Source organism: Schistocerca cancellata, chromosome 2 (genome assembly GCF_023864275.1).
Source record: "Schistocerca cancellata isolate TAMUIC-IGC-003103 chromosome 2, iqSchCanc2.1, whole genome shotgun sequence".
Classification (NCBI taxonomy): Eukaryota; Metazoa; Arthropoda; class Insecta; order Orthoptera; family Acrididae; genus Schistocerca; species Schistocerca cancellata.
This window is the reverse complement of record NC_064627.1, coordinates 420,078,489-420,092,455: the sequence shown is the minus strand read 5'-3', so window position 1 is coordinate 420,092,455 and position 13,967 is coordinate 420,078,489. Positions and strand designations below refer to the sequence as shown.

The 13,967-nt window shown below is 37.5% G+C and overlaps 1 protein-coding gene across 1 annotated transcript in view; it reads left to right on the top strand.

Moving 5' to 3' along the window:
- Positions 1–13,967, top strand: part of LOC126161870 (glyceraldehyde-3-phosphate dehydrogenase 2-like) — a 105,885-nt gene that overhangs the window by 73,652 nt on the left and 18,266 nt on the right. The window contains exon 5 of the mRNA XM_049917996.1: positions 5,466–5,626. Within this exon, the coding sequence (XP_049773953.1) occupies positions 5,466–5,626 (161 nt within the window). The remainder of the gene's footprint in view (positions 1–5,465; positions 5,627–13,967) is intronic.

Sequence of the window (13,967 nt, the reverse complement as noted above, 5' to 3'; positions counted from 1 at the left end):
TCCAGCCATCTTTATTTAGGTTTTCTATGATTTCCTTAAATCACTTCAAATACCAACAGGTTCATTTAGAAGTTTCACCAGTAACTAACCTCAACCCCGGCTTATTTAAAGAATCAAGTTCCCATATATGAAATGTCACATCTGACATGATTGTGTAGGTAGTATTTGCATATACTTGCACTGTGTGTTGCAAATAGTTATTAATAAAGAAGTAATTAATTAAAATGTCACACCTGATCATTTTTGTGAGGGGTATCAACAAAAAGTTTTGCTAAGACTTGAAATTGTGTAAAATTTATTGCAAATCACTAAGTTCTCTCATTTTCAAATACGAGATGTATATAGTCTGGGTAATTTGTGGGCAGTGAGTTATGCTGTCTGAACAAATTTACAGTTTGTATCTGTAATACTTATCATGTTAAACCTATAACAAAAGATTATACCTCTTAATGATTAGATTATGACAGCATTTTTAAGTTTTTAAATTTCAGTCAATTATGTATGAAATATTGAAAATAATTTTTCCCCCCCGGAAGCCGTAGGGTAGGCAAACTGGATACAAGCACTGTTGTTGTAGTGTAGATGGTCAGTTCTCTACTCCATCATTTACTTTCTTAGTTTATGCTCTGTTTCTAATAACGATGGTATTGATAAGAAGTTAAACTCTTTAACAGCCCATCCTTTTTCTTCAATTTAACAACAATTCCTTACTGTTTATTGTCTTTAGCTATCTGAAAGTTGAAAATTTTCTTATTCCGTCAGAGGCACTCTCCATCCAATTGAATGGGTCTATTTATTCACTGTAAGCACACTGGATGAAGTCATTAGTCATCCATAAGAGAAATCATGCTAATACAGTATAACACCACGTCTATCTTCGATAATAGCCTCAGTTATGTGAGCAACAGAATCCACAAGTTTCTTAAAGTATACCATATCCAGCTGAAACCACTCATTGACTATTGGATTGCTATGAAATTTTGTAGTTTGTTGATTGCTATTATTACTGGCTCTTCCAAATTATTGAAAACGTTTCTTTTGGAATAACGACTGGGTAACTTAGTGGGCCAGTTGAAGTGTGAGAGGCTGCCTGAGTGTCAAGCCAGAAATGTATGTACACAGATCAGTGAACACAGTTTTTGTCATCTTGGGAAGACCAAGGTGTTCACAGTACACACATGTGAAAATGTGGTAGAAAGATCACAACTTGGTTTCCAAGAATCTTCATCCTGTTTCATGTGTGTGGTAAACTTGGAGTGAATGCAAGCCATGGTACAGACAATAGCCCAAAATGTCATAGAACCACCTACCACACTCTGGGTTGAAAGCCTCATTGGTCTGTTGGTGTACTTGATGCCTGGCATAATTTGAAAAAGGGACAAAATCCCAAATTGTCAGACCACTACATTTTAAAGTCAGCTACAGTTCAGTTCATTGTTTGGCCCATTGAAGATGTGAAGCCTTACAAGCAGGTGTGAGCAGTGGTTTTTAACAGGTACCCAACTCCATGTTTCCATTGCATGCAGTTACCTTTGCGATGCTCACTCTGAAACTGGTTGAGCTAGGCCTCCTTTCACCAACAACAGACATTCCTGTTGGGTTTTAAATCAGTTGTCATTGACAAATCCTGACACCTGTCAGTTATGATCTTAATATGACAACTTTTCTTATGCCATCTTACATGGTTGTCGGTACATCAGTCCTTGTAGAGATGTTGGACAGCCTGCACTGATTCACAAACAAATCAGGAAACTTCATCCATGGTATGACCATGGGAACATACTGCAATGTTCAAACACAATAGCTCCTTCTGCCATTCTCTTTCGTCCACCCAACTTACGGTGCTGATCGCATGCAACTGACAGGCATATACATGCCATTTCACTGCTATGACTGAATGTTCCAGGCAGGGGCAAGTTGATAATATTAATCGCTACTCAGCATCTTGAGAGGGAAGTGAGTGGTGAAGGAAATGAATATGAAACTGAAATAATACTTCATTACAACAAAACCTGAGATGCCATAGATAACAGAGAAAAACTTGCAGAGGACAGCTGAGTTAGAGGAACCAAGTGGTGTCCACTAAAAATTTCACTGGCAATGGTAGATACTGCAACACTGTACTCTGTACACACACAGATTTTCTGCATCACATGGTAATAATTGGAGCTGTGGAAACTCTTCATGATTGAGTTGGCATTTGGACTCAGAAAAGGCTGAAAAACTATTTCTGTACTAAATAAAGTTATTCATTGAAAATATCAGAATAAAAACAAATGTTACACTAAATCCCAGAATTGTTTTGAGGTAGCAAAAACACCTCTCTGTTAAAATAAAGATGTCAAAAAGCTTGGCAACAGAACGGTTAAGGGAATGATATACTCGCTGACATTTCAGCGAGTTGAGTTGTAGGGGCCAGCCACCATTCAGTCATAATTGCATTCTAAAGTGCCACGTGCTCCCTGAGTTGCCTGTTTTGTATGTACATACAGCACCTTCTGATGTGTGACTGGCTGCAGGCTGGCAAAACCTACCTCCCCCCCTCCCCCTTGCAGTGCAATCTGTCAGTCACAAAGTAATTGATCTACAGAACTTCCCACAGGTCACCTGTGTCTACCACCCGAATCTTAAAATGTAGAGACACTTACTCATAGGCAATTATGTATTCAACACCTTTCGTCTCTGTAATGGGTACTTTTGATACTGGTGGACCGATAGTCACCTTATCTCAGTACATGTCAAAAATGTTCCATATGTTTGCTGATTTGACTTCTGTAGTCCACAGATACCAAACGTCCCCCTAAATACTTATATCACTACTTCGGTCGGACAGCATTTTCTGATTACACTTCTCTTTTTGTTCAGATTTTTATACCCAATTTTTCACCTATAGGCCTCTGGCTCTTAGTCATACACTTAGTTTTTGAGTGTGTAGTGTGAGAGGACTCTCTCCTCGCAGTTTCCACTCAAAGTGAAGGAAACAAGAACATATTTTATGTCAAAATCACCTTAATTGAATCCAAGAGAACTGATTACACCAGCCTCACACTATTGTGTGACTAGCTGCTGAATCATTACCCAGTGCCTGTTGCCTCTATGCTACCTCCCCTGGTAGATATGTGCTCATCTTCAACAAAGGGGCTGCTGCTCCTGATAGGAAGTGCCTGACAGGTTGATGACCAGTTGCAAAAACAACCCTAGAAGTTACAAAGAGAAGCAGAAGTGAGAGGCCTCAGTAATGTTGATAAATATATTAATCAAACAATGGAAACTCCAGGTAGGAATATAAAAAATGTAGGAAAAGACAGATCGCTACTTACCGTAAGGAGACATGTCAAGTTGCAGGTAGACACAATTAAAACATATGGGTTTCGGCCACAGCCTTTGTCAGTAAGCAGGGATGCAACATCACGTGGGATGAAAGCAGCAATCTGGATATGGTGGGGAAGGGGAAGGGATAGTGATAATAGTGTATGGGTGGCATGACAGATTATTAACACTGTTGGGTGGAGTGTGCAGAGACTAGATTGCCAACAGGCGCAGTGTCGCCGAAAGCTATATGTGACTATTTTTTAATTGTGCCTTTCTGCAACTTGATACATCTTCTTTACGGTAAGTAGGAATCTGTCTTTTCCTACATTGTTGATATTCCTACTGTGGCGCGGCACGTTTCTTTTTTACCGCTCTGCCAGTGTCCAGCAATGTTCATTTGACTAGCTAAAAGCTGTAGTAGAAAATCCTAGACCACTACTGTCTCCTGCAGGTCGCAACATACATAGAATTGTCCGGTAAACGGGATGTGGCCAGCTACTGAAATAAAAGTTTTAACTTGGCAATGTAAATTTTCAGGTGTATTTTTACGATGAAGATCACAGTTAATACTGCCAAGTGGCTACAAAATGTAAAGTTCCCACGCACACCACAATCACACACGTAGCCACTTCATGGTATTTACATCCATTACCGAAGTTAATAGAGTTCACTAGATCGTTTAGTTATGAAAATGCTCACTCAGATGTTGTGCACTCTGCTCTACACGTAACACCTGTTCCAGTCTTAGATCACACAACACGCCACGCAGTTTTTACTAACAGTCAAAAGCAATAATTTTGATATTCCGTCCGAAATTCCACACGACTTCCACTATACCGTTCACTTAAATACACTTTGTACTACTTCGCGAACTCGTAATTAGCATTTTTCTGTGATTTTACAGTACTTTCGTCGGAGTTGTTTTCAATGAGATATTACTCGTTCGAACCCTCAGCCCCGACTTCCCTAGAGCACACCAAAGGCTTTGTTCCCAGCATAGATTGGCGCGAGCCTGCATTTTTCTGATTGGCTGATATCACAAACAGCAAATCAGGTTGCAGTATTATCCCGTGCTAACCCGCGCTTTACTTCAATGACCAATCATAGTAAAACATTTCTTTCTATGGCAACTGCTAAATAAATAAATTTAGAAAAGAATCAAATATAAAATTACTCCATCTGAAATTACCGATTAATTTGTGTTCTACTCACGATTTATTAGTACCATAAACTGACTGTACATTTAATTATAGTAAATCCCCTGTATAGTTTAACTGGTACTTCGTGAATAAACGAAACAATTTTCATTTACTTCTGTTCTTCTTCACTCGTACAACATTCACACTGCTAATTACTACACATATAAAACAATTATAATTATGCAAATACATTAAATATTAGTCAAACATAACTTTACAACATTGTTTTGACTAAGACTGCTAGCACTGTCCGTCAACTGCTGACCTCTGCCGCCTACTAGTACAACTACGTGCCGCTCTGTAACTCAGGTTCATGTCAGCTGGTGACATTTGTCGATGACTCATGCCTATAACGATATCATCCTAAGAAGTGACAGGAGTGAGAAATGATGTCAAAGAATATTTGTTTAGTGCTGTGCTATACTCACTTTATAACGGAAACTGTTGTGGTCCATCAGACAAAAAATTTTGATGTGTCCTTGTTATATTGCAAATTCCTTATCAAGTTCCAGTATGGTCAACAGTGAGGTTTATAGATTCAATGAAAGTGGAAGCGTTAGAATAAAGATGTACATGTGGGATGAATTGTTAGATTTCTATCATGGTGAACTTAAAATAAATGTGAGGACTGAATTGGGACAAATTGAGTACTGAAAGTCAGATTCATTTGTTAAAAGAATTCTCTTGGCCATGTGGAATGTACTTCTAGGATGAATAAGAACCTTCACATTCTAAAGTATGTGTGTGATGAAATGTCTCGACTATGTTTTCCCTAATCAGTAAATTAGTTACTTTCACCTGGCTTCCAAGATCCAGACATAGCAACATTATATTCCATACTGTATATTGTTAGCAATACACAAAAAATGAGAAACTTCCCAAAAATTATAGGAATAATTTTAATTTTAGTGGAGCTAGTAAATTACTCTATGATTTATTTATTGATATTTACAGTTATGGCGTGATGGTCGAGGAGCTGGTCAGAATATCATCCCAGCTGCTACTGGTGCAGCCAAAGCTGTCACTAAAGTTATTCCATCATTAGTTGGTTGCCTGACTGGAATGGCTTTCCGTGTCCCTGTACCTGATGTGTCAGTAGTTGATCTCACATGCAGGTATGTTATAAAGAGTAATATTCAATTTCTGATCAAATCTTTTTACTAATTGAAATTCTAAGCATTGACAAATGGAAATGCATAAACAACTGAAGTCAAAGCTGCAAATGTGCCTATTGAAAAGTGAATAATAATCTCTAATTTGGCAAAGATGTTTTTAACAGTGTACTGGGTGTTCACTAGATGATAGTATCATGTAGATGTGCAAACACTGATAAAAACATTGCTTGAGTGCCACACTAGTAATTTGCACAACGGATGCTCAATTTTATCAGATTCCTATGTAGTGAAGTTGCGAACCTCATTTGGAATTCATTGCAAAGTGTAGGTCCAGTATAGTTAACACATACTTGGCATGGCAGCAAATCTATGGATGGTGTCAGAATTTCAAAAATTGTGTGACACTGGTGGTTGACACTCCTTGTACAGCTCAACTTGTGACGAACCTGGCCACATATCAGTTTGTAGTTCCTCCATGGCAGTGATCACAGTGAAAAACTGTAAATATGGGTGGCTGCAGCACTATCTACATCCAATAGTGTGGTCTACACACGTTTGGCTTTACGGGTTGTATTTCCATAAACGTCAGACTTCCTCATTGAATTAGTTATGACCAGTTCATGTTTTAATTACCTAGTTAATACCCATTTACCAGGTTCGCGCAAACTGTACCTTCTAATTATATGACAATAGTCACTATGCAGTATAGCATAAACAAACAATAACAGTCTCACTCAGATGAAGAGTACATGTGACACTTTTATATAAAAGTTAATAGCAGTCTGTGTTAATTGTCCTACATCACTGTCCGTCTTCTGTTTCGCAACTACACATAATTGGAATCATGACATTATTACGGCTCAGATTGACGTTGGTTCCACTTGAAATCTAGGCAATGAGTGTTTTTCGTATTCAGGTTCATCAGCATACATTATTAACAGTTCTAATTCACGGTCTGGTTTCATATTAAGTTAAACACATTACTGCACAAATACATTATGGCTGTTTTGACTAACAGTGGTTCAGTGTTCAAAATCTTGTAACAGACTGAGTTTAAAATGGCTTTAGGCCAAGTGTTCATACAACTTTGTAAAAATGGATACTAAAGTTTCACATTGTTAACTACATGATTTAGATAATCAGAACTATCTGAAATTAATTGAATAGTGCGGAAAAATTGGTTTTGGTCTGAGCATTATAGCGATAAGAGTTTAGACTGTGATAATCCTTCTTGATGACAAAACTGTAAAAACAGCTAAATAAACAATATCATACACAAAAGTGGTAATTATCTGGAAACTAATTGAGTGCTGACTTTCCTAACATATTCTGGAAATTAGCTACATGAATACTTTATGCATTCGTATGAATTATTTTCCTAACTGTATCAGTAATATAGTAATTAAATCTGTTTACATGTCAGCAGTGTCCCTGTAATAAGAAATAATTACTGTCAGTTAATTGAACTGAGCTTTATTTATTTATTTATTTATTTATTTATTGTCCTCTGAATCAATACTGTACATGACATGTACATGGTGATGAACAAACGTACATTTGATGTTGGACATTATGATAATTTACTGGCATGAAGTTATATGCCAAAAGTTTACACAAACATGAGTTTACATACATATTTTCTGAGAAATCAACAACACACAAATTACATAGTCACACGTTTGTATTTTAGTGCTGTATTCCTCTTACACACATACACAACGGTACCTGGTTGGATATTCTTTCTGCACTTAATTTGCTTAGTAGCAGATGATATAGATGCAAGATTTTTGCACATACTTCCATTAATGATTTACTCTTTACAAAATTCTTTGCTACAATTTGTTTCATGTTTCTTTCCACCCATGTGGAGCAGAAATTCACTTGCACTGTAGAAACAATGATCAAGTAGGAATGATTTTAATTTTTTTATTAAATACAGTCAGGGACTTACTGGTTTTTGTTTCTGATGGCAGGCTGTTGTATATTTTAATGCCTTTGTTGAAGGAAGAGTTTTTAAAGGCAGTGTGTGCATTTCTTTAACTTGGAGTTTCATTTTCTGCCTAGTACCATAGTCATGGACATTTACGTTTTTATTAAATTTTGTAATATTACTTTTTACAAATTTGCGTAGTTCTAGTATATACAGGCTGCCAAGGGGTAGGAAGAAAGGTCTGCAGCTATCAGTCGGCTTTGCCTTATTCATTATTCGTGTAGCTTACTTTTGGGTGAGGAGAATATTAGGGCTATGTGTAGAGTCTCCACAGCATACAACACCATACTGCATTACACTGTGGAATTGTGCACAGTAGGCTGTGTGAACAGTTTCTAGGCTTGTGCAGTATGCAGGGATTCGTAGGGCATAGCCTCACTTTGTTTAGCCAACTATTAGTTTTATTAATGTGTGTTTGCCATTTTAGGTTATCCTGGATCCATAGGCCTAGAAATCTTGTTTCTGTATTTGGAGATATTTGGGAACTGTAATTTCATATCAGGCATAGTTTTATTTGTTCTTAGGTGGAAGTTTAGGTAAGTGGTTTTCTTTGTGTTAACTATGAGCTATTTTTTTCTCAAGCCAATCACGAAGTTGGTCTGTATTTCCATTTATGGCCTCTTGGAGTTCACGTTCATTTTTGCTTGTAATGAGAATACTGGTATCATCTGCAAAGAGTGTACTGGTGCTGTCATTGACGTTTGATGGTAGGTCGTTTATGTACACAAGGAAGAACACTGGTCCAAGTATTTTGCCTTGGGGCACACGTTGTGTAATATTGCAATAGTCAGAGTAGTATGTTTCAATATGTCCTTGATTGTTATGTTTTATTGACACTGTTTGATTCCTATTTGTCAGGTATGAGCTGAACCAGTTTAGTGGGGTGCCTCTGTCATTTGAATCCAGTTTGTTGAGAAGAATCTTGTGGTCTATGACATCAAATGCCTTAAACAAATCTTGGAAGATCCCAACTGCAGATCTCTCTTCCTTCTGCAGGAAATCTTTATACCAGTTGTTATCAATGGCTTCTTACTGGGGTCTTTTGATGTAGTGCATTTAAGAGGAAAGGCAATATTGAAGTGATATAGAAATGTGTTTAGGAATGATTCCATTTTGTTGTCTTTATCGTCTGCTTCATATACTTTGTTCCATGTTTATGCTGCTAAGGAATCATTGAAGATTTTCATATTTTTATTGCTGTAACTCCTTACTTTAATTGTGTATTTGGTGTTCCAGTCTAAGGGGAGAACATTTGCAAGGTTGGCAACAGTGATCACTATAGCCTGTGTCCAGAGGTTCGACTTCCTGGTAGGGACAGTTTACAAATTTCTGGTAAAGTGTGGTTTTGGTGTTGTTTTTGCACCTTTTGGGGAATGTTACTGTGGGATTCAGACTGAATGAGTTAGTGAGATTCAGTAGGGATTCTTTCACATGCCCTGTAGACTGGAAATCAGCGTTGAAATCACCACATAAAATGAGTACCTTTTTGTTTGGGTGAAGTTTGTTTAGGAGTATTTCAGGGTTGTTTAGGAAGACACATAGATCGCCTGTTGGACAACAATAGCTACATGTTATGATTATATTTGCTTCCAGAATTTCGATTACAGCTGCTTCAAAATCGTTTTATTTATTTAAGTGGTCAAAACTTTTATAGCTTATGGAATTTTTTATAAATATGGCAGCACCTCCACCTTTCTGGCTTTTCCTGCAATAGTGGGAAGCCAATGTGTAACCAGGTATGCTAGCTGAAATAATTTGGTCTGGTTTCACTGTTCTGTAATGCGAATGACATTTACATATTGTAGGTCTGTTGTGAATAGGAGTTCGATTTCTGCATGCTTGTTTGTTATTGACTGCACATTTTGGTGGTATATGGAGAAGTTGTATGTATATGGACACTGACTGCTCTTTTTTATTGCCTCTGTGGAGGTAGGGGGCGTGTCATAAATATTTTTCTAGACTAAACATCCTACCTCGTTGGTGTAACCTGTATGGTTCACACTGGTTTTGTCTTTGGGTGCAAGGATTTTTACAGTTATGTTTTGTACCTTAAATGTGAGGGGTATTATAGGACCAGTGTAGCGTTCTCTGCAAAATTTGCTAGCTTGTGAGTTTGTGTTTGTTACATCTGTGTTTACATGCGACCTGTTTGGAAGGCCGTGTCTAAATGGTCCGTCCGCTAGGAACACTTTCTTTGATGAAATGCACGATAGTTTGTTTCTTAGTGTTTTTAGTAGATTCTGGCTGTTGTTGCAGGCGACGTCATTTGTTCCTGCTGCAATTACAACACTGTCAGAGGTGCATGTTTTTGGAGAGTTTTGATCAGTGTTTTTTAGGACAACACTTGCATTTGCTTGGGGATTGACGTCACCCGAATGTGGTCACCTTCATTTAGAAATTTTGATATATTGCAGTCTTGGCTGTCACCCAAGATGATTGCCTTGTATTTTTTTGTTTTCATGGAATTTCGTACCACTTCCACTTTGTTTTGGGGATCATTGGTGGGTAAACATGAGTTTGTAAGATGTGTTTGTGTCGTTTTCAGACGTATGTTTGTCTTACCTGATATTAGAATTGATTCTCTTTACCTATTGAGCTGCGGGTGCAACGTACATCATTACTGGTGTGATTGATTGAAGCACTAAAATCACATTCCTTATTTCCAATAACAAGCTTGTTATTTCCGGTATTCCCCGTCGCACGTGAGTCACACGAACACAATACACAAGTATTTTGTTGATCACTTTCCACTGTAGCCATTTTCTTCTTTATTTCTTCATGTTCTGAGCATCCTGCAGCCATTTCTTCCCTTAAAGCATCGTTTTTCCCTTCCTGGGACGCCAACATAATCTCGAGATTGCTGACTGTTATGTACTCGGCAGACAGTTTCTCCTTCAGTATTTTGAGTTTGTTCAAGAGATCCTTGTGTTTAAAGTGTATTGCAACTAGTTCGTTTTTTAATGTTTAATTTCCACTTCTTGAAGAGTTATGGAGACTTTTAAATTGTTTTCTGCTAAACATTGGCACAGGTACGGCATTGCCACTGGTCTCCATCGTTTATGAATCTCAGATATTAATTTTGACGCACTTATTGTGATACCAACACACAAATTCCATGCACAGAATGTTTCTTGACCCTTTTTCTAGCATATGTTGCATATGGAATGGTCACATAGTAATGAAACCAGGAGACAATCTTTTTCACTACCCTTCCATAGTACCATGACACCCAAAGAGTTAGCAAAACTAGTTATTTGAAATGGTTCAAACTAATTAGGAGATTATTTTGACTAATGTAATTTAGCAAAGTTAGTCCTAATCTTATACTCAGAATTACAGAACGACATCTTTATCTTATGGCACATCTCTCACTAACACTAATGATAATTACGAAAAAAAATCATTTAAGGAGGCATATAACAAAACAGAATTGAAATGGGTCACAGCTTGCTCTGCTGCAAGCTTCAGAATACTGTCACCATTGAAGACATTGTATAGGGAAACTGCCAAGTGACACCATATGACACTGCAGCAACTATGAACACTAATAACGATCTTCCCCACAAGTCATGTCACTAGAGAAATACTTGGGTCAACTTCCGTCAACCAGAAATGAAAAGTGTTGCTAAGGAATGATGAGTTTCATCATTGTCCTAGCCAAAGAAGTTCTGAACCCAACCATCATCAGAGGATGAATTGGACATTATCTTTTAAAAACTATACACTACCAATACTGCATCATAAGACCTCATAGATAATCACCACTGGCCTGCAAGCAAATTGAAATGTGTGTTGCTGGCTGCCGATATGTTTTTACAACATAACAATACATGGTTCTGTATAATCCATCTGCTACTTGCAACAGTAACAGATGTTACACTCACAAAATCTTCCTGCATGTGATTCCCATATGTTTGTCTGAGATTTCAAACAAACATTGGACAGTAAGATATTCTGTTCCGATCACTAGCAGTTGCATAGGTGTTTTCCTTGTCTAAGAGATTTCAAGCACTTGGTAGGTGGTGGCACACTTGGACTAATTGTACCAGAGTTTATTTTGAAGAATATCAAGTAAATAATTTACTAGGACAGATTATCAAAACTGGAATACAAATTGTGAATGGAGTGTTATCAAACTGTAATACAGATCTGAGAACATCTGGAAAGTAATTCAATGTGAATCATCCTTCAGAGCTGCCAGAATCATTGTAGCAATGATGTACACTCCATATATATCACAGGTATCACAGCGTAAATAGTGCTTCATCAGATTGGTTCGAAAATAAGGACTGGAGCAAGTAAATCTGAACCTACAACTTGCGGGTGTAATTCCATGAAAACTGTAATGGATGGTGGTGCTTAAAACATTGAAACGGACAAGGTTGAAATGTTGTCAGTCAGTCAAACATATCATCTTAAATGAAAGCTGAATATTTTGTCAGTATTGAAAATACAACATAAATAATTTTAGGAAAGATTTGTCCTATAGTGATGTAACATAAATGGAAATAAGTCAACCACAGAATGAATGGTCTGATGAGCATTTTACTGAGGTAAGAAATACAGGGTATTTGAAAAAGAACTCCCTAGTTTCAAGTATAAATTTAATGTATTATGTAAATAATAATGATAAATTAAGTATAAATTTAATGATGAAATAAATGAAAAAATAAATCGATGAGTACATATCATGAAAGAGGATTCCTTCAAGTTTTGTTTAATGTTAATAGATGTCAACATGGATCCATTTGTTGCCCTCCACACTTAAAGACTATATTCCACATCTCGCCATGTATTCGCCAACATTTCAGGTATAACTGTCCCAACTGCCACGACAATTCTTTCTTGTAAATGATTGATGTTTCTGATTCTTTTCACTGTACACATTTTTTATGTGACCCCAAAAGAGTAAGTCCAGTGGGGTTAAGTCTGGGCTTCGTGGTGGCCAAGGTATTGGGCCTGCCCTGCCTATCCACCTTCCTGGAAAGCAAGTGTCAAGAGCCACATGCCTGTGGTTACTGTAATGAGATGTGGCGCCATGTTGTTGGAAAAAAACGCAAGCTCCGAACACACGAAACACGGATTGTTCAGCAACTTCTTTAGAAGGTATCGGTCTAACTGGTGATTTTGTTTTTAAAATACTACTGGTTTCCTTGAAAGACTTTAGCCAATGATGGATAGTTTTTGCTGTAGGTGGTTCACCGCCATACTGACATCTGAAATTACTTTCCACTGTTATAAATGACTCAGTTTTCACAAGCCAAATAACACAGTGTGCTTTCCATTGTGGAGTACATATGGTTGCTGAGTTGCTCTGCACTGCACTGCACTGCACACATTGCCTGGACTGATCTGAGGGAACAGAGGAAAAAAATGGCACTGGTGCCATCTCAAGGTCAAGCAGACCTGCCAACTGCAGGACAGTCTAACTTGGGGAGTTGATGAATCACATACCACAAAATAGAACAGTGTATGTCACTGTGTACAGATTCTAGGACACATTAAAACTAGAGAGTTCTTTTTCAAACACACTGTATAATGGAAAGAGTGAATGAGTGAGAAGCCTGTAGATCTTACACGAAAGCCCACCGATTATTGTATTGTTTTTCCTCGCTAGGCACTGTTTCAACAATGGTACTACAGTATACATAAGTAGCACTATTGATAATGGAGTTCAGGTATCTTTGAGTGAGTATAAATATCTTGCAATTAACAACTGTTTCAACTTGCCCTTAAAAAGATTTCTATAAAGTTGCTTTATTTTATTTGAATACCTGTATAGAATTTTCATCCAGCTGGAGGCGCACCTCTTTTGTTACCCACTATCCTGTAATATCACATCTGGATCATGTATTGTAATTACAGTGAGTGACATGGAAAATGCTATGTATAATACCTGATGTGTAATCAGCTACTTAATGATTGTTTATTGCACTAGCTGTAGTTGTTATTTCATGCACAACTTCAAAAACGCAACACTAAATGTGACACAGTAATATTTTTCTAGTGTTGTAGCACTTACTGTTGCACCCTGTATTGTTTCCCTTTCAGCTGGACATGTTTCCCTTTCAGTTGGATTTGTTTGTAAAATGTTTCTGTGATTATCATCATCTTTGTAGAGTAAACATACTGTTAAGCCCTGAAGGTGCTGCAGAAACTGGAGCTTTAATGGAAAATGATCTCAGCAAGCATTTTGTTATTGAAGTGTGGAGAACTATATCATATATGATATACAGAACCATAAGGTGGTATTGGGAAACTGAAGTCTATGCAAGGAAACCAAGATCAGGCCTGAGAGGAGCCATATTACCAAAAGAGAGAATCACTTCTTACAACTTCAAGTTGAAGCAC